Source organism: Haliaeetus albicilla, chromosome 26 (assembly GCF_947461875.1).
Source record: "Haliaeetus albicilla chromosome 26, bHalAlb1.1, whole genome shotgun sequence".
Taxonomy (NCBI): Eukaryota; Metazoa; Chordata; class Aves; order Accipitriformes; family Accipitridae; genus Haliaeetus; species Haliaeetus albicilla.
In genome coordinates this window covers 20,763,766-20,790,775 of record NC_091508.1, presented here as the reverse complement: position 1 = coordinate 20,790,775, position 27,010 = coordinate 20,763,766, and the positions used below count along the sequence as shown (strand labels likewise).

Below are 27,010 nucleotides of genomic sequence, written 5' to 3'. Positions count from 1 at the left end.
CAGAGTCCCTGTAAACTCGTGCTCTTCCTTAGCCATCCAACATCCTAACGGGCAAACTCACCTGGAACGTCATTTGCTTACTGTATACATACGCTTCCAAGATGACAGAGGCACTTTGTTCAAATTCATCTCTCTACCATCGCTTTTCAAAACACTGCCTGTGGGGCCATCCAATCTCTTGCTGTAATAACTCACTGTATATTTCAGGTCCCGTCCCGGCTTACATGAGCTGATCAAATTCAGTTCCTACACCTTTGTTTTAATATGGTGGGAACCGCCAGCTGCCCAGAGATATCTCACAGCAGGAAACCCTCTTTCCAAACAGCACATTCAGTTCTTTCTGCCATAGGCCTTATCTTAATCCCTTTCTACTCGCCTAAAGTTCAGTTGAAATGAAGGGGGTGAAAAATCTCATAAAAGACCACATTAGTTCTAAAGAGAAATAACATTACTGCTACTGGCACTGACCTGGAGAGTCCTACAGAGAGGCAGCCAGTCTCTGGTTATTAAAGAAAGAGGTTTACTGCCCAAGAGCAATCACAGAGGGTTGTTGTTCTAAATAATAAAAGTCATAAAACATTACCATGCGAAGGGATGCCATCCCCCTCTGCCTGCTTCCTTCACAGGCAGCCAGAATTAGGGACGTCAAGTATTACCAGGCTGTGACAGCACACCTCGTCTAACCAGGACCTTGTGGACTGCAGCGAAGACTTTGTGGACAAAGGGAAACAAGCATGGAGGGACAATCCATTCCCTCCTCATCAAACTTCAGGGCTGGATTTTGAGCAAAGGAGGCAGCAACCATCTGTGGGCAGCAGCGGCACCACGCAGGCAGCACCTCCGCAGAATGGCTGGAGGGACTGCCCAGGAGTCCAGGCTCGATGTTCTTTCAAGAACAAAGATACTCTGCCGAGGGTGCAAGGAAAGAAAAAATGTAGGGCCTGTCTACACAGAATTATTCTGGAATAGGCCTTGTGTGTTTAAACTCATACACTCTTTTTCCAGAACCGCCTTCTTGTGAAGACAAGCCCTCAAAGGGGCAACCCCATCGGTTTTCATTTCAGAAACTCACCTGCCTGAAACCACCCAGCTGCTGCTTCTGTGGTTTTATGATGAAAATTTTCCTGATATTTTTGAGAGACAGAAACAAACAGGGAACCTGGCTGGGTAGCTGCAGAGGGATGGAGCAGACACAAAATGTAACACTGAAGCACAGGGAAAAAAATAAAGAGCCTTTCTTAAATCTCCTGCTGTTCCACTCAGAGAACACAAGCAGATAGGGGAATTTTGAAAGAAGTCCAGGCACTGAGCTGAAGATGTCCCATTAATACCAGCTGTAGAGTCGGCCTTTGCAATGTGAATGCCTCCCCACTGTCAGAGAGATCTGATCTCCTAAATTACACATTTGACTCTGTGACACGTCTCCTGGTCAGGAAACATTCCCTGCATACAGCTTTTCAAGGGCTGGCAGTTTTTTTTCTCTGACCAGCTGGGCAGAGGGTCTTTAGGGCAGTCCTTACCCTCTTACCAGCACACGTCAGCTGCAGGAGGTCCTACATGCACAAATGCAGCGGAACAGACCGTGAGATTCACGTGCAGCATAGACAGAATTTAAATCTGTCTCCAGCCTGGGGATTAGGTTTTGTTATGACTGAGAACAAAGTGGACAACTCCACCAAATTGATTTGCCACATCAGATGGGAGAAGGATTTTAGCAGTCGCGGAGGGGAGTAAATCACACACCATCCTCTGCCAGCTTCACCAGGGGCAGCAAAATCAGGCGCTGGGCAGCTCTGCTGTACGCAGGCTGTCCCACCTGAGGCTCGGAGCCTCGCTGCTGCTGGTTACAACCTGGGACTACGCTCTCTGCAGAGCCCAGACTGGTCCGATGGCTGCGTTTCTTCCCACAGTAGATGTAAACCAGGGTCTCCTACACAGCAGCTCTCCCCCAAGCCCTCTCCTTGCCTCATTAGCAGTGTCTGTGTGACCCCCCCGCCTGGTGCTGACTTCCCGCTAACCCCCTGACCACTGCTGGGAGTTCTCATCCGTTCCTCCCCAATGCCTCATCCTGCTTCAATTTAACACATAAATATGAGAGTGATGTTATGGGAATAACCAAGAACAACAGCACAAGAGAACTCGCACGCTTCCAGAAGATGAGAGAATGATTTTTTTCCTGTAGGACAGGACGCCTGGATGAAGTCCCAGCATGCAGCATATCCTTCTCCACGTTCTGCTAACCTGAACTTTCTCCCACTGTTTTCTGCACGCCAGCTGCGGACCTCTGCCCCGGCAGTGCCGCAGCGGGCTGAAGCGGAGGTGGATGCTCTGCAGCATTTGGGGCTCTCTGGGCGGCAGGTGCTGGGAAAAACCCCTCAGCGCGCTCACGATGGGAAGCTGGTGTCACATGTTACCCGCACTAACGCAACACGTTCGCCGAGCAACACAAAGGACATGTAATTAAACTTATTAATGCCTGCCCTTGTTTTCAGACTGTTCTCAGTTTTAACTGGCAGCAGAATTAATTACATTCAGAAGGACTCTGTCAGCTCATACCAGATTCCAAATGTTGTTTTTGCCAGAACAAACCTGAATTTTAACACGACATTCACCTGAGCATGGGTGTTTGTTCGTTTAACAACGTGCCACTGCGAAGTTTGTCAGTGACAACCTGAAAGTCCAGCACAGTATAACCAGCAAGGACACCGACTGCATTTGTAACGTGCAAGATGAGAGAAACTGCACAAGCAAGCAAAATGTGTCAAGAGCAAGAAGCAAGAGGTGATCAGAAATATACCTGAGTTTCAATAATCAAAAATGTTGTAAGGAAGTAACCTCTCCCTCTTTCTCAAGAGCAGAATGGCACCGCCATCTCAATTTCAACAGAAATTGACACTTTATAGAAAAAAAATTACCTTTTCTCATCACATCAGCCTAAACTGGCGTAAATAAATAGCGCCCTATCTGTGGACATCTGATGCAAACGGCAGCCACAGATCCACCCCTCCGACTTGGAGTTCCAACCCCAGCGCAGCCCTGAGAACTAGTCGTTCCCCCAGCACCAGTTTCTGGAGGGAGGAGGGATTGTAGAGCCCCCCAAAACCACCTGGGGAACCTCCAAGGAGGCACAGGCAAACCCAGGAGGTAGGGCTGCTGCGAGGGCTGACCCAGAGCCCCCCCCCGCTCCCTGCCACCACCCACCACAGAACCACGGGGAGCTGCCCACCTGCGTCTGGGACTCACAAGCTTCCAGGGTGGGAGGGTGGGGATGAAGGTTTTGATTGTTATCATTGAAATTTTGCTTCACCTAAGCCCGGAGGCAGAACCCGGACAAGAAAGAAAAAGCAAGGCAGGATCTCTCCTCCTGGATTAACCACGAGAAAAGCCAACTCGCAAGCCCCATCTCTCCCGCACCCCGGCTCCTGAGCCCGGCCCCGGGCGCCTGCCTCGGTCAGCGACGACGTTTTAAGGAATAACGCCGAAAACAAATCCTTCACGCCCAGGATCACGGCCGGAACGCTGCTAAAAATAAACGACCCTATAACCGAGGACCGGGCTGAAACCGAGCGGCAGGCTGCCATCACCCCGCGCCGGGGGGGGGGGGGGCGGCCAACAGCCGCAGTGGGTTCCTTTGCGCGACCCCCGGACCCCCGCCCCCCCCCATCCCGGTCCCCATCCCCACGCTCATCCCGCAACCGGCCGTGGCTGTGACGAGCGGCCCCGCCGAGGCACAGGGCCCCTCGGCCGCCGTGCGGGTCCGGCCCCAGATGGCGGCGGCAGGCGCGGAGTTTTGCTTTGGACGCGCAGGAACCCCACGGGCCCACGCACACGTACACACACCGCACACGCTCGCCCCGCCACTCACCCGCAGGGTCCGGCTCCCGCCGCCCCGCTCCGGCTCGCCCATGCCGCGCTCCCGCCGGCACCGGACCGCGCCGCCCCCCCTCGGTCCCCGGCCCCCGCCGCCGCCCCGGGCCGGCCCCGCCGCCGCCGCCGCCCCGCCCCGCTCGGGCAACCGCGCCGCTGCCGCTACCGTGGGCCGCCGGATTGGCTGCGCTTGTAGCTGGGCAGAGCGCCCCGGGCCCGCCGCCCCCGCTCGCCGGCCGCAGCCCCGGAGGAGCCGCACGAAGCCCCGGCTCGGCTCCGGGGCCGGGAGGATGATGGCTCTTCCCCGAAGGCCGGCGGGGACCCGCCTTTGCCCTCCCGCCGCGGCCGCCCAGCAGCGTTCCCTGCTGCCCGGCGGGGCCGCCGCCGCCGCCGCCGCCCCCCCCCCAGCACCGGCAGCCCTCGCCGATAGCCCGCGGTCGCCGAGCCGCTCACCCCTCGGGAAAGCCCGCCTGTCCCGCGTCCGTCCGCCGCTTTCATTTTGTTGTGATAAACCGCGGGGAAATCCACTTCTCCGGCAGCCTTTATTTTTGGAAAAAAAAAAAACCCAACAAAAAAACCGCACTAGGGCATTTCTCCCCTGACCGCTTCCCTCCTGCTCGGCTCGGAGGCTGCCCTGCGGGTCGACGGTACCGGGGAGGGGAGAAGGGAGGCAGCCGCCTGCCCGCCGCCAGGCCGCCCGCTCGGGTGTCCTTGCCCTGGGATGCACACGCACATTCCTTTCCCATTTCGGAAAGCCGAATCACTGACCTTTGCAACAGCGCAATCCACAGTAAGGAGTAGCGTCTGCAGCAGCAGCCGGCGGCACCTGCGTGAGCCATGATCCGCACCCCGACAACCCCTCACGCACGGAGCGATCCCGCATGAGAACCCAAAAACCAGCCGGCACCCGGCGAGGCTCAGGTGAGTGCCGTGCTCACGGCCTGGCTCCCCGGCGCAGCTCGGGGTTGTTTGAGTGCAGGCTCACCGAACGCGGTGCCCGGAGCAGCGGGCGAGCGCGGGAGGAGGACGCGAGATGGTGGAGAACGGAGGGGAAGGCTACCCGGCATGGTCCAACTGTCCTGATTGCCACCATCCTCACCCAGCCCACGCCGACACGTTCCCAGAGCCAGACTGCTGCTGTCATCGCGGCGTATTCAAATGCCTCCATTACTCATCAAGAACAAAGTAGGACTATCTAGTAAATGAAAAACCACCACATGGCACTGTCCCCTGCCTGTTATTTATGGCTGCTTCCTTTTCCACTTTTCAAAGGCTACCGTCCATGTCTGCAGCAAATCATAAATCCTCCGGCTCTTGCAAGGCTGCTCTGGATCAGGGGAGAAAGCAGGCACCTGCGCTGCAAACGCTGGTCAGCGTTGGAGGGGAAAGCGAGAACAAAGGTAAATATCCCTGACTGAAAAGAACGCTCAGGGTTTCCCCACACCAGAGGGGAAGGAAGCAGGTCTCAGACTGGGAGACGGGCAGGTCCTGCCCGAGGCAGCGGGCACGAGTCTCGCCTCCTCCAGGGACTTGCAAACCGGATTCCCAGACGGACTGTCCCTCCAGCCAGCACCGCCATGCGCGGCGCTGACAAACGAGTCAAAATGCGTAGGTTCCCTGCCCAGCTCCAACACTAACTCCCTGCACATCCTCTTTTACGTGCCTCTCCTCCTCAGTCGGAGAGGTAGGTGGGCATGACCCTCTCTCACCTCCAAAGGATCCAGAAAATGTGAAGGACTGGCAGCATTTTTGCTGGACTTGAATAATAAGGAGCACTGTCTGTCACCTAAGACCAGTGGGGTCCTTTTCCTCCTTCCAGGGTAAACTGGTCCCCACCGTACCCGGGGGACAATGGCATCAGCTCGCCAGCCATGCTGGCAGCAGAACACCCCAGTCAGAGCATTTCCCACCTTGCCTCCTTAGTGGAGCACATGCAGACCCTTTCCCCTCGCAGTCTGCAAGCAGTGCTCTGGATTTAGCACATTTTGCCTCATTTCCCCCCCCCTCCCATTTCCCCTGCCAGCGGTTTGAAGTTTTCTCACCCTTTGCTGGCAGATGCCATGCAGAGAGACAAGCTCGCTGTCCTCGATCTGCTTTTCAGGGCTTCTATAAAGTAGGGCACCAGCATCAACCCAGCGTCAGGTTTTTGATACATTGCTGGAGTAGCCAAAAATAATAACAGGCAGCTTCAGTCAACCTTTTCGTTCTCAAATCTGCAGCAGCAGCAGCACAGGGGTCCTTTGTGTGGCAGAGCAAAGATACGGTGCGTGCCAGGCTGAAATCCCCGTCAGCAATCCACGGCCATTCCCGCCTGCGAGCCGGGCTCGCCAGCAGCTCCCGAGGAGCGCACTGGGGTCCTCAACAGGGAGCCTTTGCCTTCTGGTGTCCCCTTTCCCACAGCCATCAGTGTTTTGCTCTCCGTATTTCCTTCAGCGCCTTATCTCCCTCGCTGCGGCGAAACGCTAAGGTCAAGTTACAGTTTTACCAACCCTTTTATCTTTCTGGCAAGGCACGAAAACGCAGAACCTGAACTTTGGAACGAGCCCTCGTGCTTGCAGTGGGTGGAAAGCGGAGCAGACCGAAGGCAGCGGCGGAAGAGAGAATCCAGGTCCCCTCTGCAGCCGAGCACTGGAATATTTTCTGTTGCACGTTCAGACACATTATTAGGACAATCTGGAAGGAAGTACCAAACCAAACAAGCATGTGCTTTTGGCCTGCGTTCCAGCGGGAAGCCAGAAACGCTGGGAACTGTGGCAGCTCCAGCTGACGTAAGGACCCAGCACAGTTCCGCTGCTGCTACCAGATGACAAGGAAGAAGACCAACAGGACCCAGCGAAAGAGGTCTGGTTGCTGGGAACTGCCCAGTTGAATTTCCCCTGTCCCACACCTGAAATTCTACAGTCGGTCTGTGCAGGACTGGCACACGAGCCAGGCGTCAGGAGATGAAGTAACGCACGAACTTGGAGCCCCCAGGTGTTCTGTGGCACCGTCCTGCTGCACATTCGTTCTTCACACTCTCACCTCCGCGAATGACAAACGTGTTTCCCAAAAGTAACGTGCTGCCATGCCCTTGCCCCAGCAGGCTGCCCCATCGACCACGCTGTACTTGGGTTGGTGTCTAAAACGTTTGAACTTCTTGGGGCTACAAGTCTGTAATGTACGGGTCATTCCTTCCCCCTCCCTCCCCATGGCCTCTGGACTGAATATCCTTGTGTAGCTCAGGAGATACAGAAGCTAAAACTTTGCAGACCAGGCCCTCAAGGACTGCTCTTTCCCCCTCCCCAGGGAGTGCCAGGCAGTGAAGAAACCGCACTCCGTTGACTCAATGTTTAAATACTGCTGCACTGAGCATTACTACCACCAAGAAGTCTGCACGTCAAAGTCTCAGCTAATTTTATTCCAAGACAGGGTTTTTCCCGGCTTCCTTAAAGCAAGCTTGTTCCTCATTCCTCATCTAAACAAGGTGGTGTTTCCCTGCAGACGGTCGTTCTCCCGACAGGCGGCTCTGTTCGGAGGGCGATACGCAGGTGTACAACGTGGTCAGAGCTGTTATTGTCATTGCCAATGCCGGCATCCTCCCCCGGGCACTGTACGTGACCTCTACCCCTTCTTCACATTTGCACCTCCTGTTCCTTATGGAATCCCAGCACCCACCCACCCGACTCACTGTTTAAGAAATAGCGTTTGTGAAAGGAAAGCCGCTGTGCTTTGTCAGAGGGCAGGTAAAATAGTACCTTCAGTGGGTTATTAGAGTAAGTTTTCCATTCACAGTTAGCTCAGTGATTACTATTTGTATTATCTGTAGTCACTTTTTATTGACTGTGAAGCCAGCGCTTCATGACCATGTTGTCTATCACTGGGAAAAAACGATTTCCCCAATAACCTTGAAGGGTTAGAAGTGGAAGGGACTGTGATTACCCAGATTTACTCCAAATTTACAGTTAAAATCAAAATGCGTGTCAATGTCCTAAAAAGCACTTATTTTGGAAAGTTCGAACAATCCCTTATTTCAGCATAATTAACATTAAAAGACACATAATCGCACAACGGGCTGGCTGTTACTGGGTTGCTGCTCAAGCACTGGGGTGGGCACAGTCATTATTGTGGAGCTCTGCGGAAGAACTCTTCAACGGATGTACCACAACCTATGGCACGTCAAGCAACGTACGCATTTCACTGCAGATACCATTAAATGGACTCTCAGGACTCCCAATGTTCCTCCATCAAACTTCATATTCACACAGTAGCCACCGCGCGCTCAAGAACTACAGCTCAACAGCCCGTAACCTTTACTGCGGTTGTGTTTGTTTCTTTTGTCCTTCAGTTCAATTTCAGCAAAAAGGTAATCTGAGGTTGAAGGGCACAAAAATTACCCAGGCCTTGCAGAATACAGGAACAATGGCCAGATTAAACTAAGAGATTATTAAAAGATTTCTTCACCTGCTTTATTAAAATGTACTCCATGTTCACAAAAGCCAAGCTGCAGCAACGTAGCAGAATTCACATCTAGCACTTCTGAAAAATCAGGCACCGTATCAAACAGTATTTACACTGAAAGAATTTTTAACCTCTGACTAATGCTGCCTTTTACGCCGTATTTCATAGTGGCTAGACAGTGGATCTGGACCAACCAATTTCTCTTTCTGCTTGTAATTAGCTTCACTTTTCTGCTGTCCTGAACAAGCATTAGACTTTCCTCTAGGAATGTAATCCCCATCAACAGGAAGCCTGTCTTTACTGAGATGCCACTCATCTTTTCTAGAGGTTTTATTTAAAATGTAACATTGTTATTAGCAGCAGATTTTTATAAACCTTTTTGTGAGGTCCCATTCCTGCAAACATTCAGTACCATTTTCTGCTATTAGTCTCGCTTCAGAGACACTACTTAACATTCAATGGCAATTTGAGCCAAGAAGCATTTGCAGGAGTCAAGTTTTGAATTTCAAATCTAAACTACACAGGGGTACCAATGGCATATGACTTTGAGCCTGACAAACACAAATATATGTTTTAGCATCTAAAGTACAGTTTGTTTTGATTTGTCCTTCTGTCTAACGATATTGGCATACATAATAGCTTCAGTTTAATAGGTAATAGCTGACTTCAGAGACTGAATGATGTTCTTAAACAAAATGATGTTCTTAAAAACCAACATCCCATCAATGAAAAGTTTATAATCAGAATGAAGTTAGGAAAATGTTCCTTTGCTGCTGCTGAACTCTTCCTTAAAAAAAACCAAAACAAAACACCAAGAAAAGCTCAAAGCATTTTAAAGTTTGTTTTGATTGTGTGTATTTTATTCAGAGATGGCACCAGGATATAAAGCTAATTTCTTCCAATTGCTATCTGCCTTCTAGCCAGATAGATTTTAGTGTCTTTTAGGGATATAAAGCACATCCTTCTCGTGGGAACCTTCTTTTCAGATGGAATGAGAGATTCACACTGATGAAGTCGGTGATTTTTCTATGGCTTTCAGAGCTGTAACTGTAGGCAATCCATCCCAGGGAGCGCACACACTATCCCCCGATCTCCTCTGCCTCCGGCATGTTTTAGGAGACAGAAGCCCTTGGAAGACACAGCGTATTTTTGCAGTGTTGTACTCAGCACCTGAGCGTATGCTGACAAGGTAAAGGGAAATTAGAACGCACTAAGGAACGCTGAAGGCAGACCCAGTGCCTGAGCGGGTGCGCGCTCCCAGCCCATTAGCACTGTCCCTGGGCTTGTCTCGCAGGCACAGATGCTGGAGTAGCTACGAGCCCCCTTCTCCCGACAGCCTGGGGCTTTCCCTTCTGGGGTGCTCTCCGCAGCCAGCTACCAACAGAAATCGGTAATACTGACGCAGGAACCACAGTACCTCCACAAACAGCCACATCCATACTGAAAACATCCCCAAATCCCCAAGTAGTAAGACGTATCTGCCTGCAGAATCCGCACAGTGATGCCTGACAGAATGGGACTTCAGGAAAAGCCATCGGCACTGGAAAGCTTGCAAATCCTGACTGCGGTCTCCATCTATTCCCCCCCAACATACAGGTAGGAAAAGGAAAGATATTTTTAAAGATCACCTCACTGTTTTTTAGTGGTCTCTCCATATCTCTTTTCTGACTCACAGGGATAACCCATTTCCAGGGACGACCTGTTTGTTTTTCCCTGAGCAGTGTGCGGTACAGCTCTGAGCCCTGGTCAGCCCCAGCAACCCTGCTGGGACCCTCCATCCTCTCTGGCCAGGCTGGCTCTTACTGTTCCAGACTCCCTGATCAGGAATTAAACTTTACAGTACTGGGGTGCACTGCATCAGTTCTCCACCTCATTTTCTAAAGTGCAAGTATCATTACTGCATACTTCATGCAATGCCAGGGGCAGCTACTTCCAGAGCTGATGTAAAAATTGTTATTAAAACTTACAAACTGTGAAAAACTCTTTAAAAGTCCAAATCCTGGCACTGCCCTAAATTAAATTACAGCCGCAGCCTGCCAGAGGTACATGGATAAGCACAGAGCCAAGCTTGCATGCAGTCCTTATCCACAACCCACACCTGCTGCTCCCTTCTGAAAGTTTAACTAATGAACACAGTGTACAGCCCAGAGGATTTAAGATATGGAAAAGGTCAGAGGGAAGACTCAGGAGTGAAGAACAGATTGAACGGGGTTCATAAATGACAGCCCCATTTTAAATCTAAAATTAATTTTTTCAATAAATTAGGGCAAGTGAGCTTTCCTCCAACTCAGACAATGCAGCTCTCCCTGGATATAGACTGCTGGCGGGAGGAGGAGGGCGCATGCACTCAGGAATCAATGCTAATACCCTAAAAAATTAATCTCTGAAAATTACTTCAATGGAATAGAAATGATTTCATATAAATCTCTGTATAGCAAGAGCTGATAAAGTATCACAGTGATACCTAGAGGAAGTACAGCCTAAAAAAAAAGGCTTTGTCTTTTTTACACAGGGTTAGTGCGGTCACTCTGCCTTTTTGTGCCTCAGTTTCCCAGCTGCGGACACAGGCTGTTACACCAGTGAATCTGTGAAAGTTGCTGGGGTCTGTTAAGAGCTAGTTACGGTTACACAGGACTGAGGATAGGATGTCGCTTCCCAAAGATGAAACCACAGGCTCTTCTACTTTAAATGAGAGTCATGGTTTGTGATTTCAAAATGTAGTCAGGATGGCACTCTCCAGGGAAGGGAGGGACAGGCTATTATCAAAGCCACGGTAAGTGTATTGGACTCTGAATGTGTTTATGAATACGAATGTGTTCATACAGAGCCTTTTGGTACCTGCAGGACAAAGCCGGCCATGGTGGCAACAAGCTTTGCAAATCTAAAGCAGACCTCAGAAGTACAGAGTCTCTCAACCTGGCTGAATAACATATTAATTAAAAGAAGACGATCAGCAGCACGTCAGCTTTGCTGCTGACCATTCACTCGGGGAGCTGCAGACCTACGGCCTCCCCTTCGCTCCGTCTGAGCCCTGTCAGCGATGCTGCTGAGCTTCCAGGGGCTTATGTTGCTCCTGCCTTGCTGAAGGGCAGTCCCTTGTACTTGTCCTCAGCCCTCACCTTGCACGGATCCTGCGGAGGGGACTGAGGAGCGAGGCTGCCGGCCTGGAGGGGAAGGGGCTGCAGAGCCATTGCTGTCAACGCGGTACAGTCCTGGGCTGTGTTCTCCGATACACGTCGGCTCCAATCGACCCGCTGCCCTGGAGAGCAGACAGGGGTGCAGGGACCCATCTTCCCCTCAAGGGATGAAAGTTCAACTCTAAATTTGGTCTCAGCTCTCTTTAAAGAGTTGTCTGTGGTAGCGGAAGATAACAAGTTTAAAACCCCCTAACTCCCATTACTCACATACGAGCTTCAAACAGAGAGGTCAACCAACGTTTGTTTTCCTAACATTTGATTACTTATTTCTCTGAGAGAGATTAAATTACACCCAGTAAATCATTCTGACACTTTTTACCATCTTGCGGATGGGACATGAAGAGATTCCTAACGAGCTCTGTGAGCAGCCCTGTCTGATACACGAAAATCTCCATCCTTGTCTACTACACAAGGGAACCAGAGGGGAACTTGACCAAAAGCTTCCTACTGCAGGAAGGGAATGAAGGCAGGAACAGGGACTGGTCTGAGCCCTGATTCAGTAGTTGTACAGGAGAAACAATTTCCTTTTGTAACCAAGTTATTTTAAATCAATCTAGTTAGACAGATGCAAAGCACTGACACAGATGCACCGAAACTGGTTTGATCCTTGCCTGAACAGGATTAACTTGCCTTAGTTATTAACCAAATTAAACTCCAGCTCATCTTCATTGCAAAAATGCCTGTATTTTACACTGATAGTTGTGTTGTGCAGAATTTTTACAGAGACAGAATCTGGGAGGCTTTTCCCTTGCAGTAGGTATTTGGGGTCACCACACAGCTCCCCACAACCTGGCTTGGCCTCAGTTAATTCCTTTGAGGTAGAAGTGTGCCTGCCTCATCTGCAATTTTACCACATTCTTAATGTGTAAACCTACCGGCCATTAGCCTGTACTGATCGCAAGAAGAGTTAAAACCATTTAGACACACTACACTAAGAGCCTGAGTTGATGTAACTAGATTGAGTTAAGGTAAACGTAGTTGCATGGACACATCTTTTCCTGCAGATCTAGCCTGGGTTCCACTCCTTACACACAGTCCTGACTCTTGCCTTTTCTGCTCACTGTCACTGGCTTTGCTTTTTGTTTCCCCAACTCTGAAGGGTTAAATCTGCATAGCAGAAAATAAAAATTCTTATCTTACTTGCTTCTGAGAAAATTTGAAATGTTTTGATCTGGAAAGTTAGGGATTAGATTTTGTTCTTGCATTTAATTTCTTAAAACATTGATTTCCACAAATATTCTTCTTCCTCTGCTGGAATACAAACTGTCCCTCAAGAGGGAAGAGCCAGCAACCCTCTCTGCCCCGCTCCCTATCCTCTGAACTGCCACTATGCCAGTGCCACTAAACCACTTTTTCTTACCCTGACAGATGCTAAGCTTAGGTCAAATCCCTGGCAATACATGGGGCCAGCGTATGTTCTCATTAACAAAATTGCAATCTGCTCCTGAGCTGATGAGACTGCCCTGGATTTACACCATGACAGCTAAAACCAGGCTCTGTTTTGGAGGGGTGTGTGTCCATGGGCACATGTGGCTGATGGCTCTGTGACGGGCTCTGTGCCTTCTCTGATGAGAATTTAAGATGAGGCAAAGAGAAGAGCCAGAGTATGATGGGCCGTACCCCAACCAGGGTGACATCTCTGGCACGCTGGGCAAGTTTAATCAGCTCCGGGTTGCGAAGGTGCCCGACTCCCATCGGCTGGCTGTTAGCGGAGCAATTTACTCTGGCAATGCAAGCTGTAAATCAGTAAATCAGAACCTACTCCACTTGGGGAGGCGGCTGACAGACCTGTAGGTTTAAGCGACTATAAAGATAATCCTACTTCACTGAGCACGGCCACACTGGCCCAGGGAGCTGAGCTGCCTGTGGCCGAGGCCACCGCCGTCAGACAGGGCACGCACGCAACAGATCCCGGAAAGCTTCTCCGGAGCGGACAACTAGGGACTGAACAATGCTCGGGCAGGGTTAAGCCAGAATGGCCCGAAGCACGAGGCTGAACTCCGGGGTCCAGCTCTGCAAATTCCCTCCCAACATCCACTGCCCCCACTCTGCCCTGTTCCCAGCCCCCTGCCACCTCCTCTCCTCATTCCCTACGCCTCTTTTCCCGCCCAAGACTCCATCAGATGGGAACACAGGTAGAAGGCTTAAAAGAAAAACAAGCAACTAGGAACCCAGCACTGCCCAAGAAGAAGGTGGGTCCTGCAGCATCCCCAGCGTGGGGAAGGGCAGAGAGGCGGACAGGCAGCAGGCTCCCAGCGGGTACCGGAGCCTGCCCTCAACTCCCAGATGCTGTGGCCAGCACCGGAGCAAGGAAGCCAGAGAGGAGAATAGCGGGTGGTACGCCTGGGTGGGCACCGAGTGGGCAATGCCCCGGAGAACCCCCCCAGCCCCGTGCCAGCCGATGAGCGTGACTCACCTCCCTCCGGGCAGGAGCCAGCTGGCCGGCTGTGCCGCCTCTTCTCCCTGCCAGCCTCGCAAGCGAGAGGCTGGATGTCTTTATATACCCTTTCAGTGGATCAAAACCGAAAGCAGCAGGTTAGTTCCCAAATGAACAACGGCACTGTAAACACCGTGAAGCAAAGTCCAGCCCAGCTCAACCAGCCCCAACTGCTTTCTACTTGCCATCAAAAACAAGAGCTGTAAAGCCACTGCAGTCGCCAGTCCTGCACAAGCAGCACTAAAACCTAAAATGGCTTCATAAAACAGCTGGAGCCATTTAAAAAGTATACGCTGCGTGGCCCTAGATTGTACTGTCCCTCCTTTCCAGGGCAGTACTGACCCCCAGCCATCTCCAGCCGTCTCTGTTACAGGGCTGGAGGCAGAGCGGGATTCATCCGGGGGACACGCAGGCACCGCTGAACGCTGGTGATTCAGCTGAAGCTCCCAAACCAGCTCAGGCGAAAAGGGAGCTCTTTTCAGCAAGAGCTGGGCCACCTCCCCAGCCAGGAGCCCAGCCAGGAGCCCAGCCAGGAGCCCAGCCACCGCTGCCCGGACGGGTGCCCCCTGCCCAGGCTGCCGGCCGGGGTGGCAGAAGCCACATGGGGCTGCAAGGGGGAATGCCCTTGGGGGACCTCATATAGTGACACCTCTCCAGTGCTCCTTAAAAGCAGCAGCTGGCCATCTCAGTCCATACTGGCTTCAAATTGTGAGGCAAAAAGCTCCTTTTCCTCTTATCAGCCCCCTAGTATTAGTCCACTCTGCCTGCGCTGCATTTGTAACTCCCTGACTTCATCCTCCAGACCAGTACAATTGCTGCGAGCTTCCAAACCCCAGACACATACACACACGCTCGGGAATGGTCTCGCTGGAGGTGATCACGTGGAGCGTGATTCACTCCAGGCCCTGGCTGGAAGGCTGTGCACATGCCTGCGGTGTCAGGGCTGTCTTTCCATTAGGAAATCACCAGCTTGTCAACAGGAATTACACAAAGGGACCCTGGCTGTTGATGAGTAACTGAGCACATTCTGTGACTAAGTCACTCCATAACCTCCAGTCATATCTCATTTACAGAGCACGAGCACGACAATTCAAATTGCTGGGCGCATTCAGCATCAAAGGCGTGGGACAGGGACGGTACTGATACAATGCAGACTTCTGAAAAATTAAAACAATTGCCAAGTGAGAAAAACATTCCATGAAATCTTCACTTCTTTGGACAGTTGGGAAAAGCACAACTGATGAGGATCTGGGTGGCTGATTACAGGACGTAATGCAAGGATAATACAAGCCAATCTTCCCCTGATGCAGAGGGATGGGTTAAATGCTCTGTGCTCTCCAACCTACAGGCTTCTGCAAAAACCAGCTGCACCAGCAGCTGTTGTGCAGCATATAGACAACTTCGGAAAAGCTGCCAAGCACCTTCTCTCTGAAGTGCCCACAACGCACACATCCATGTTTACAAATGATGGGATAACAACTTAGATTTTTTGTTTAAGGGTTTTTCTAGTTTAGTTTTGTTTTTTTTATAAAGAGATTAGAGCTGGTGGAAAGTGTTAGCCCAGTCCCTGGGCAACAGGCAGTTTTAGTTGGGGCTGGCAGCAGCAACACGTTTCCCACAACGGTTCACTGGCAGCGGGCTTCAGCCCTGCTCTGATGGGTTCACCTCGAGGAGGGAGAGCCGAGGCCTGACCCCGCTCTCGTGTCTGCCCGCCCCGACCTGGCTGACCCCAGGGGACGACGGTGCCAGGGCAAACATCGATTTTTTGGTCCCAGTCAGAAACAGTGGTCACTAGCTCAGGGTTATATTTGAGCCCTCCCAGGCGAAAAAGGGCGCAGCCTTTTGAGCAGTCCAGTCCCTTGGACAAAGCACATTTTCCTAAGCAGACACATTCCTGACGATGTTGAATTAATGACACTCTTTAGCAAAGCTGCTTGGAAAGATGAATCATTTTACTCCCCTTCTGTTTTTATTTTAATAACGACCAATGTAATTGTCTTGACAAAAGGAAAACAGCTGGAAGGAAGCTTGGGGAGGAAACCCAAACACTTGTCCCAACGCCCGCCTGTGATGTAACGTCAGACAGTGCCTAACCCGGATCATCTTCCTGCTCAGACAGAAAGCACCAAGGATGCAGCAAAGGACGGAAAGTTAAATCTAAGTCTGAATGCTGTTGTTTGGAAGAAGGCAAGAACCACCCCCCCGCCCCGCATTAGGTTGATGTGCAATTTCTGAGTATAGTCTTGGCCTGCCTTTGATATGTGGCTTCCCTTATGCTATCCCTTATACACTTTATTACCTTATACACTTTAAGAAACAAAAATGCTTTTAAATGCCTTTGCCTGTAGAGTGTGAAAGCAGCTTCTTCGTAAATCCAGTGAGATCCCAAGTGGAGCCAGAAAGCCACTTGAGCTGTGCACCATAAAGACTTCCACAATGTAAATTAATAAGTCTCTCTGAGGATTGGGAAGTGTGCCACATGCAGCATTTCTGAGTCCATACCCCTTTTATCTAAGTTGTTTTTTTCCTTTATCCTTGTCTCACTCCATGACAGTTTTGAGATTTTTGGCATCATAACTGCAGCCTGGCTTGTCAAGCTAAACATCAACAGAGACTTTATACGTACGTGAGAAATGAGAATAGAGACAAAAATAGTTATTAACTCTGCTTTTAGAATACTAAACAAGGAAAACGGCTGTGTTCCAGTAAAGGAAGGGGTTTGAACCATTTCTGATCCACATCTGTTTAACACTGTCCAGTATTGCTGGCGTCAGTGGAGTTACTCCTCAGGGCTGGACGGAAGGGCTTTCCTTCTCTGCACAGTTCTCTTCCTCCAACAACGCTGTATTTGGGCTGTGACCACTTCAGCAGGTAGCACGGTACAACAGGAGCGAATTTTAGGCAGGAAGAGTCGGTGCTGAGGACTGATGTCGCGGGGAGGGGAGGCGGCTGGAGCAGCACTTAAGTGGGGACAACTGGGAGAGGCACCCGAGAAGCACGTGCCGGATCCACCCCGAGACACTGACGCGGACCCTCTCGGAGACCTCAGCCTTCCAAGTGCAAGTGGGAGCAACGTCCATCCCTTTGCCTTCACGGGGCTGGAGAGCCGCGCGGAGACTCTCGTGCTTCCAGCGCAATGACGCTGCCTTGCTCTAAATCAGATCCAGACAAACTGTTTCTCGGAGACCATCCCAGCTTGCTGCAAACACTAAAACAAGTTTGGAAACATTGGGAACACTGGACTCCATTAAAAAGAAGCGATCCATGCCAAGGCTGAGAGAACAAGAATGTGACCTAGCGGGACTGTCTTGGCTTGCAAATGGCTCATGGACAAAGCTCTCTCTTTCTCCCTTGCTTTTCACTATTGCCAAGCAGTGCCTTGCTCCCTTTATTCTGGCAAGTGTCTTAGGTAAAATACACAAGAATTTATCTCCGTGCCAGTGACTTTTAGAGGAGAAAATGGAAAACGGCGCTGGGTGACAAGCTGGAGTTCAGCAAGGTGCCCGAGAAAATCCTGCATACATGCACAGCAGAGAATGGAGCAAAACACTGCAAAACTACTACGGTGCAGCAGAACACCTGGGCCCATTACTTCAGAATGCTGTAATACTTGTGCCACACTTTGAAGAAATTTTAATTATAAATAGGAATAATAGGCATGGCCCAGATACTCACCCACTGCATGGTATTTTCCCCACACTTTGAAATAAACCTACTAAAATCAGAGATGTTCAATGCCCATTGTAAGAATGCTAAAAACTCCAGCTTGCTTTGGCAATTACTATAAAATACTTTCAGGCAGTTTTTAAAGGCATTAGTAAGATAAAATGAAGAAAAGAAATACTGCTTTTAAAAGGTATGTTAAACATTTGCCTTATCATCCAGCCACTTTATTTTAATGAGGTTTGTTTTACTTCTTCTGGTATTTGCTTTGTCACACAGTGTAAGTCTCCGAGTACTTCTGTGTAAGATAAATGATTTTGCTTGAGCAGGTTGGGGCTGAGAGTGCAGCGGGAGGACACGGGTGGACACCAGCCAGGCAGGGCATGCTGGTGAATGCAGTTGCCACTCATGCCCTGTATCACTGTGGGCAAGCAAAGCCCCTGCATTCATCACACAAAAGCTTTGAGTCCTGTGGATCAGATGTGTTAGGAGAGCCACATGCCGCTCCCACAAGTGGGAACACAGCTACAGGATTTTTATTTATGGTGATATTAAATATGCAACAATCATTTCCCAACATCAGAGTAATAAACATCACTGCTCCATCTGATCTGAAATCAGCAAGCATGCTTCTCACATTCACAGACAGAGACAAAATGCTAAATTATTTATGCTTTGAATATGAACAAATATAGAGAAATAAGTTAATTTCCTACAATGCAGCAAAGCAGATTCAGGGCAGATTATTGTACATCCTTCAATCAAAACATACTCTCTCATTACTCTAAACTATTGTTTCTCCTCGAAAAAGTGGTTAAAGAATTCTAATTAAGGGATCAGCAGAATCACTTCTGACAAGTTTTTTTAGATCTGACTACACATGTAAAACCATCACCCCTCTAAATCCTTGAGCATTTATTGGGATACAGCACCAGCGCTGCGCAGAGCACGCCAACTGCAGCAATCAAATTAGGAAAGTAGTGGTTGAATGACTTTCCAGGACATGAGCAGATTCAATTGGTTGGTAGAAGCAAACATATTCCCAACTATGTTCTATAAAACTCCTTCTAAAACAAAACAATTCTATCGTGGTCACCAAATACCAAAGCAGCAGAGGAAAAAAAGAAATTGAGCCATTCTGCCTCATATTTGCACTTCTCCTTATCACTAATTGTACCGTAATAGACTTTTCAAAGCCAGTGTCTGTCCATCTCAGCAAAGTGATGTATACTACTGGCCTGTTCACTGCAGCGTGGAAATAATCCTGCACACGTCAGTCAGAAGCCACAAAGTTGTCACCCAGGTACAAAATGCCGTGTCCACACCGTGGCTGTCTCCTCCTGCGTACAGGTACGAGCAGCAGGACCTGCCCAGACCCCAGAAATAGGCTGTTGGCTCAGCCAGTGTACTCACAGCCCCCGGTGAGGACAGGCATTTCTGAGCGCTGTCACTCGGTGCTACACACGGCAGGGAAGCCCCAAGAGCCCCAGGTCCCTACTGCTGGCACAGGGCTCCAGCCCCGCGGGGTTTTGGCAGTGCCGGGCAGCCCTGGCAGCGCGGGGTGCCACGCTTTCGCACCAGACGGTCCTGCTTCAAACCACATTGTCTTCTGGGCTAGGCAAGTCATTGCAAGGACAACCAAAAATTTTAAATCCAGTGTTTTCATCGTACCTGCACAGGTTTCTTTATGTTTTATTCAACATTTCCCTGCCCATATAGAAGGCTGTAAATACCAGCACGTTAATGAACTCGTATTATAATCATTATAGCTATTACCCAAAGAGGGCTGTGAAGTTTCAGGGCTGTTGTGCAAACCTGAACTCCGGGGAGCTACAGAACCAGCCATGGTCTCATCTTCGTTCCCAGCCCCTGCTGTCTGAAGCAGAGGAAAAGTTCTCTGAACTTGGGGTCCTGTAGGGCTGCACTGTGCCTCAGCCCTGCCACTGACGGATTTTAAACATCCCAGAAAGCTCAGTCATTAAATGAATGAATGAATGAATGAATGAAAGATACCCCACAGCTGCACAGAAACCTTCCTACTTTCCATATAAATGCAGAATCATTATTACACCTTCCACGCTGTCCTGAGACCTACAGCCAATACTAACCAAGTGTTTGCCATGCCCCACTGACATTTCAAGCTTGGCAGGAACAAAAATCCACAGGGAAAGCGGTGCAACTGCAGGAGGAATGACAGGAATTCTGGGACGGGAATGCCTTTGGAGACCGATTTTTCAGCAGCCACATCAAGCCCTCTACTACCCACGTGTGTGTGCATGTGATAGGGAAGGGGATGAAAGAGGGGATGAGAGCTGTCCTTCAATTTCTCAACAGTTTCTTAACTTAAATCCTTCATTCTGACCATAAGTACTAAATCAGGCTCAAGGAAGGAAAAACTTAATTAATCAGAGGTAGCTAAGTTCGAAGTGCGCCTGGGGTCAGCTTTATTACTATCCTTCACTTTGGAGGTACAGGGTTTATGGATAATCCCTGTCTGCTGCAGAATGACAACTATGTGGTGCCTAGTATTTTCTGGCAGTAACTAAATTTGAAGGTCTCCTTTCTTTCCACTCATCTTTTTAAAGCTTAATATTGTCACGGAAATATAACTGAGGGCCATATATAGCACAAGGGTTTAAAATACCATGCACAGTCTAGTGACACCATGTACAAGCTCCATATCGTAGCTTGCAGATTCCTCTAACTAAAGCTTTTGAACGTGTGGTTTATGCCGATCCCAGTGAAACTGAGAATTACTGGAGATGAGCAAGGGCTGCATGGTACCCCGCTGAGGTAAGAGGCCAAGGAAGCCCACTATGATCTGCTCATTTAATATCTCCATATTCACAAATCTACTGTTCAATCCAGGGAACTGAATCATCATAACAAACACTTTATTATCTCTGCAGACAGAATCACTCAAGAATTTAACCAATACCAACAGCCATCAATTATCTGATTAAATACCAGCAATAATAATGCCACCGAAAGGAGAACCAGGTCTTTGTGGACTACCTGCCTTGGCAGACATACCCTGCAAAGCTGACCAGATGCTTTGTTCCAGCCCACAGACTCACATATTTTGATCCCTTCTACCTGAGCTGACACGTGTCCCCTGGCGACAGCGCTGATAACCAGCAGCTAGACATTTTTCTCGGGTACAGACGAGATAGCTGCAGTTTCTGTGTTCAGAGAAGGGTGCACAGGGGGTTTCTGTGCCCAGCAGCATGTTTCCCCCCAGGCTCGGGGAAGGAGGGCTCTCCCACAACACACGCAGCAGATGAACTCGTTTCTGCACTACAAGCCCAGCTGCTACATCGGTGTTTGCCCTCATTCCCAGCCAGCTGCCAGTGGGCCGGGGTAGTTACTTCTTCAGTCCTGGAGATGTTTGGCTACGGATCATCCACTCGCATTTGCAGAGTGTTTTGACTGGGCTGAAAGCTGGGTGTTGCAGCCAAGCTGGGAAAGTGCCCACCTCTGCCCCATGGGGTTGACCTGAGTCTCGATTCGGAGAGGGGTGGAGGGATATGTCACCTGCTGGGTCATATTCGGCATGGTGCTGGAGCGTTGTGACACTCAGCTTGTTCAGTCTGCAAGAAGAGACTGAGGGGCAGGAGGACTATATGTACTTCAGAGTAAGTACATGAGAAAGACAAGAACTATTCAAGCTGCACGGCGGCACTGGTGAAACAAGTGGCTAAAAACTGGCTGTGAATAGATTCAGACTTGAACATCAGGAGAGGGCTTTTAACCATGAGAGAAGTGAAATTTGAGATTAGCCTTCCAGAAGGAGGGAGAATGGGGGCGAAAACCTCAGTGATGTTAAGATGGAAAAAATATGTTTATGAAGGATCTTCTAAAACATGGTCATCAAGTAACAGAACAAGTCTGGATCTGCTGAACGAAGAGGTCCCTTCTGGTCATATGGAAAATGGCCCGGCTGGTCTAATGATTTCCTAGGAGAGTCTCTTTGGCATGTACAGAGATGTATAGCCAGTTCTTGGATATCCTTCCTGGAGGTCTGGTGAAGAAGGACAAGTTGAGACAGAGGTATCCTGCATAATAGCTGCTCCCAACTACCACAGCAGCCCTTGCATGAGGAGTGCAAATTAGGACAATCAGGGAGGCTGCGGTCATTTAGTCTGAGGCTCAATTAGCTCCCATCTGTCCCACAGAGTCAGACAGGAACATACGTATTGGACAGAAAGAGGCACATTCCTGTCAGCCCCACAGCTGTCCACTGACCTTGCTTGGCATCTAACTCCGTGATGCAGAACGGCTGAATGGAAGGAGCCGGCTGGTCCCTGGCCAGGAACGGGCAGGCGCACAGGGCTCCCCAAGGGCTCCCCACAGCACCCTGCGGTGGGATCCGTGCCAGAGCCCCGTCACCAGCATCTTCCAGGGAAACATTTGTCGGACCCGGGACGGTGAGTTCTACCCCATGCCTAAATAGTAAAGCCAGCATTTAGTTCCTTCATCTCCACACGAAGTATCTCATTTCAATTTAATTTCACAGTTGTAATGGATTTTTCAAAAATATTCAAGAACATATTTACTTTCCAACATCTTATTTCCTTTCACATTTGAAAAAACTTTCTATCTAATCCCCCAAGTCATCCTACAGTCTGAATAATTTCAGGTTTTTAATCAATAGCTGTCAGACTTGTCAAATTACTTTAGGGACCACAAAGCAATTTTTAAACATTCATAAACCCTCGTAGAACAGTTAAGTGCACTGAATTTTAAAAGAAAGAGGAACTGAATAACACTGATCAAATAGGATTATATTCTGGCAAATTATAAATTAGTTTTTTATGAATCATCTCACAGCTACTTATCTAGTGTCAGGCTTCTACTGCTCTAGGAAGGAGAAGTGACTGTTCACCTCTAGAGAAAGAAGCCTTTTCTCTTTTGCGTCCGACCTTCCTAAGTAGGAACAGGGTGCAATGCTTTTTTCTGTTGTCCTTGTAAAAGCAACATCGTTATCTAGCTAGCTACCTTGGGATTCTCTCTGTCATCCTGCTGCCTAGGCCAGAGATGGCCAAGCTGTGGCTCCAAAATTGTACAAATGCATCTTGGCTCCTGGCATCATTCCCAACCCAGTCTTTGCTTCCCAGTGTGCTTCTGGCATGTGAATCTGTCTGACATGTCAGTCTAGAAATGAGGGTTGCCAAAAGTTCTCAATTTATTGGACATCTGTACCCAAACCACAACTTGAACCCTTTATGGGGATGATTTTCCACACTGCACTAAGTCAAACTATTGGGATGAATGTAGGAGCCTGTCCTGCTGTCGCCTGTTCTGTGCTTGTTCTAGGAATAAAGAGAGATCAAGAACACCTGAAGAAGTCAAACATGTTTATCCAGAAATGACTTTATACACAACAGTCCTACTTCATCATCACAGTGTCTTTCTTAAATTTGAGGGATGTGGCCTGCACAGGGGAAAAAAGGGAGCTTCATAGCTACACCAAGAATGTTGGAAGTCGTCCAGGAAAAAGTACAGCTCAGATCAAAGACGGGATGAAGGATGATCAGAAGAAAGGAACGTTTCAGCTGGCCACATGCAGACTAACAAGTCCTAACCCTCCGCCCTCCTCCTTCCAGCTGAACTTACTCTTCCACTGCCTCAGAACCGCCCCAACATACCTGCGCTTCTCCTGTTCCCGTGTGAGATTGTCTCCCTCTGCCTCCTCTCCTCCTTGCATTTTAACTAGAAGAGCTGGGCACCAGCACAGAGCCCACGCGGAGCCTCAGAGGCCATGAAGCCACGCTGAAGAAGGAGCTGAACCCTGTCTATGGCACTGGATGCACCATGACTCCAGGAAAATCCCCGTTCCTTGGCTACTGAAGACAGGACGGGGCAGGACAGTGTGTTTTCCTGAGGAAGAGCTGCGGACAAGAGGGATTACTGCTCAGGTAGGGGCGCGGGGGGATGCAGGGATGCTGGGGACACGCACTCTGCTGTGGCTTCACATCCAGTACAGACACAGCCATGAACCAGGGCACAGGCGTCCAAAGTCCTTCTTTGGAATGATTTACCGTATCCTCTGCCTCGTTTCAGTATTGCTGGTCTCCTTGCCCTTTCCCGGAGCTCTGGCACACACGGATTTGTGGATGCAGTCAGCACTGTCAGTTCTGCAAGTTAGGCTTCCTATCCTGCAGACCGCTGCTTAGTGAGGTTTTAAATACATTCCCCAACTATCTGCATCTGCTGCAGATGTCCTTTGCCAGAGATGTGCAATTTTATCTGTAAAGCCTCTAAATACCAAACAATGACTGCTTTTAACCTTTACACTGGTTTCTGGTTTCCCAAAGGACTCTTGCTGTTGCCATCTTAATCAGCGGAGTACTGACAGCAACAGGAGAGACCCATCTTACACAGTCACGTTGCTGTACGCTGACAGCCCACAGTTGCCGTACGCTTGCCCAGGCTCAAATGCCCCAAAGCAGGATATCCAGCAAACAGATTTTGATATCCAGCTGACCTAGTTTTGACAATGGTTCGATGTCTGAACTATTGCTCTGGAAGCTGAACCTGTCCCGGCTTTGGGAAGCCTTGTTGCTAGAGCCCAGGTGGCCAACATCTGCCCCAACTGCTTTCTCAGCCTTCAGCTGGGGTCTGGAAATAATTAACACACACAGCTCAGAGCAGGAGATGGGAAAGGAGAGTGTATGAACTGCTAGCTAGTCCAATTCAGAAGGAAATGTGGGATTGTCTGACTGACTCAGTTGCTTTTTTTTGTAGTTCAAACTGAAGATGCAAAAATATTTCTCAGTGAGAACATTTCAGCAAGTTCAGATGTTTTTAAGGCTTACTTTGCTTTTCTTAGGTGCTTAGTAGGTTTCTCAAGCTAGACATCACAGACATCAAAAGTTGATTATTCTTGTTCAGCTTTCCCTGTATTTAGCTTATTGCTAACTCTTTGCCCAGTGAACTAGAAAACAAAACACACTCAACCACACCGTGCTAACGTACAGAAGCTCATACAAACACATGAGCGATTACATGTATTGTATGTTCTAGGCCAGAACAATATAGTCTCAAGATCTAAATAAACAGTAAAGAACGTAACAGGACACTAGGCAGATCAGTTCAGCATAAATGATGGAGCTAACTTTTCCTTTCAACTTAAATGATTAACCCCCTGAATTACACTTGATAAGGATTCAAACATTTCATTACTTTGCGTTAGTAATAATAATAAAATTGAAGTGCTTTTTTTGTCATGAGATACTCTGCCCAGGGATTTGTTAAAGAACATTTAATTACAGGGCTACTTCACTAAATGTAAAAATTAAACTAAAGACAAGAGGCTGTGATTTTGGGAAAAAAAAAAGTAACAGTGAAAAAGAGGCATTTACAGGGCATAAAAGGAGGTAGAGAAAACACCCTAAAAGAAGCACTGAAGAGCAATTTCGCCTCATATTCAGAGAAAGAAACCCACCCGGGACCTCCCCGGCAGGACTGCCCAGCCAGCCCAGGACCTGCACGGAGCTGGGAAGGACCGTCCAGCACCCATGGGCACCCTGTGGGCGGACGGGGCACCGTGGCCACGGCCCCTCCGCTCCCAGCTCGCCCTCGCACGGCCATCCCGAGGCCACGCTGGTGCCCACATGCCGTGCCGTGCCGTGCCGTGCCGCAGCTCCTGTACCTGCCAGCCCCCGTCGGGCAGCTCAGCCCTCTCCTCCCTGTGACTACAACCAAAGTGACATTTAAAAGCTCAGACTTCAAGGAGCTGGGGGTATCTCAGGAAAAAATGGGGCCAGTGTTACTTTTGATTGAAATGACCAAAAGTCTTTCACCGTTTTGCATTTTTCTTTCACCTTTCACCTCTGGAGACTTTCCCACACAAACAGCTGTCTTCCAGGTATGGATTTGCTCAGCACAAAGCAGCAACAGGCTGGGACTGCTATGCGTGCTTGGCTGTAATGCAAAGAATTAATTAATAAATAACATTAGTTACCCCAGAGGCACTGCCAATGTGAAAAGTACCCAACTTAAAAATCATGAGACAGAGTAGTTTGAGTTCAGGCAGCTGCCGGCGTTGAGTTGTGCTTTTCCTCCAGTAAGAGACACGCGGACTGGTCGTACTGACAAAAACGGAGAGAAGCTGACCGAACAAAATACTATCAAGCAGACAAGGGGCAAAAAGCACATCAAATGGAGTAAGAAAGCTGAAACAACTACTTTGAACATGCATTTTTAAGGTGACTACAGTGTCCTCAACCTCTTTCACAATCAGCTGGGTGTATTTCCTTCCCTGGAAGGGAAAACTTGAGGCAGCCCTGAGGCAGGAGCCGCTCACCCCACAACCCGGTGTCCCGGCTCTCCCCACCGCTCCCTGGGTCTGCCCCACAGAACACTCGCTGCAGGCAGAGGAAGGGTCTGGAGAGAGTTCGAGTGTTTGTTTTTCAACAGTTTGTGCTTATCTGTATTTGTGGAAGCATTTCAGAAAGTCCGTCGGTGCCTCAGGGAGCTGTTTTGTGGTCTGAACGGAATGGGAGCTGGGAATAACTCAGGAACCAGCCAGAGCGGTTCAGCTCCTACACACGGAGGAGTGGGAGCAGATCAGATCCTACCTCACCTCAGTCCCGAGGCGGGTGGGAGGGAGGGGAAAAATAGCAAAAGAGAAAAGCTTAGATCTATATGAATGCACTGGGCTTCTCTTAACCCAGGCCGTACTTTTTCTTTCCAGAATGTCTCCCTCACATGCACCAATGCGTTTTTTTTTTTTTTCTTTTAAAATAGTCAGTGCTGCTTCCAAACTGTGTTTGCATTACTTCCAAAAGCAATAGTTTTTCTAATATGAAAAATAAAATCCATCCTGAATGAATGTTAACATTAATAATGGCCCCAAAATCATTTACTGTCATGCTGGCATAGTGTTATTGCTAAATATACCCAACAGCCATTTAATCTCTACCTGCCAGCTCAAGCCACCTCTCAAAGCCCAGCTGTGGGACTGGGACTAAATGGACTCCCCACCCAGCTGGGCTTCTGCAAACTCTGGTGTTAATGGACAGAAACACCCTCTGCTTTCAAAGCCGTAAGTGCTTTTCACAGCTGAGTTACTCCAGTCACCATCACACAGGCTTACAGCTGTATCAGTAAATAAGACAGAAAAAACAGCCGTTTGCCTCCTAAAAGTTATATGCTTGTCATCGTCTTTAAAAGGATGCCCTGAATAGAGATCAACATACAAAGAGCATGAATACATAAAAATCGAGACACACTTTTTAAAACTCCACTGAAATGCTCAATGCTACAGGAAGCTTTCTGGGTGGAAAAGTGGAGAAAATGCCATATAAAGTGCTAAAATATGTGGACAGTCCTCCTGCTGAGGAGCATGTTCTGGCACAGCACTGCCCAGAAATGTGAAGGTACTGGGACAGGTCTTGGAAGTCCA

The 27,010-nt window shown here is 49.2% G+C and overlaps 1 protein-coding gene and 1 long non-coding RNA gene across 14 annotated transcripts in view; one reads left to right on the top strand and one right to left on the bottom strand.

Annotated features, from left to right (window-relative positions):
- Positions 1–27,010, bottom strand: part of DAB2IP (DAB2 interacting protein) — a 210,831-nt gene that overhangs the window by 51,643 nt on the left and 132,178 nt on the right. The window contains exon 1 of one of the 13 annotated variants that reach the window (XM_069771205.1): positions 13,918–13,936. The exons of 8 other annotated variants lie outside the window; for them this stretch is intronic. Coding sequence is in view for 1 of the 5 variants with exons in the window: in XM_069771200.1 (XP_069627301.1) it covers positions 5,910–5,929 (20 nt within the window). In the remaining 4 variants the exon portion in view is untranslated. Of the gene's footprint in view, positions 1–3,865; positions 3,977–4,320; positions 4,593–4,635; positions 4,655–5,909; positions 5,930–13,917; positions 13,937–27,010 lie in introns of those variants that run through there. 4 more of the 13 variants (XM_069771200.1, XM_069771201.1, XM_069771204.1 and 1 more) reach the window with 4 other exon arrangements.
- On the top strand, positions 4,562–12,640 carry LOC138682066 (uncharacterized). Its single transcript, XR_011322276.1, has 2 exons — positions 4,562–4,788; positions 5,140–12,640. It is a non-coding gene; the product is annotated as an uncharacterized lncRNA (long non-coding RNA).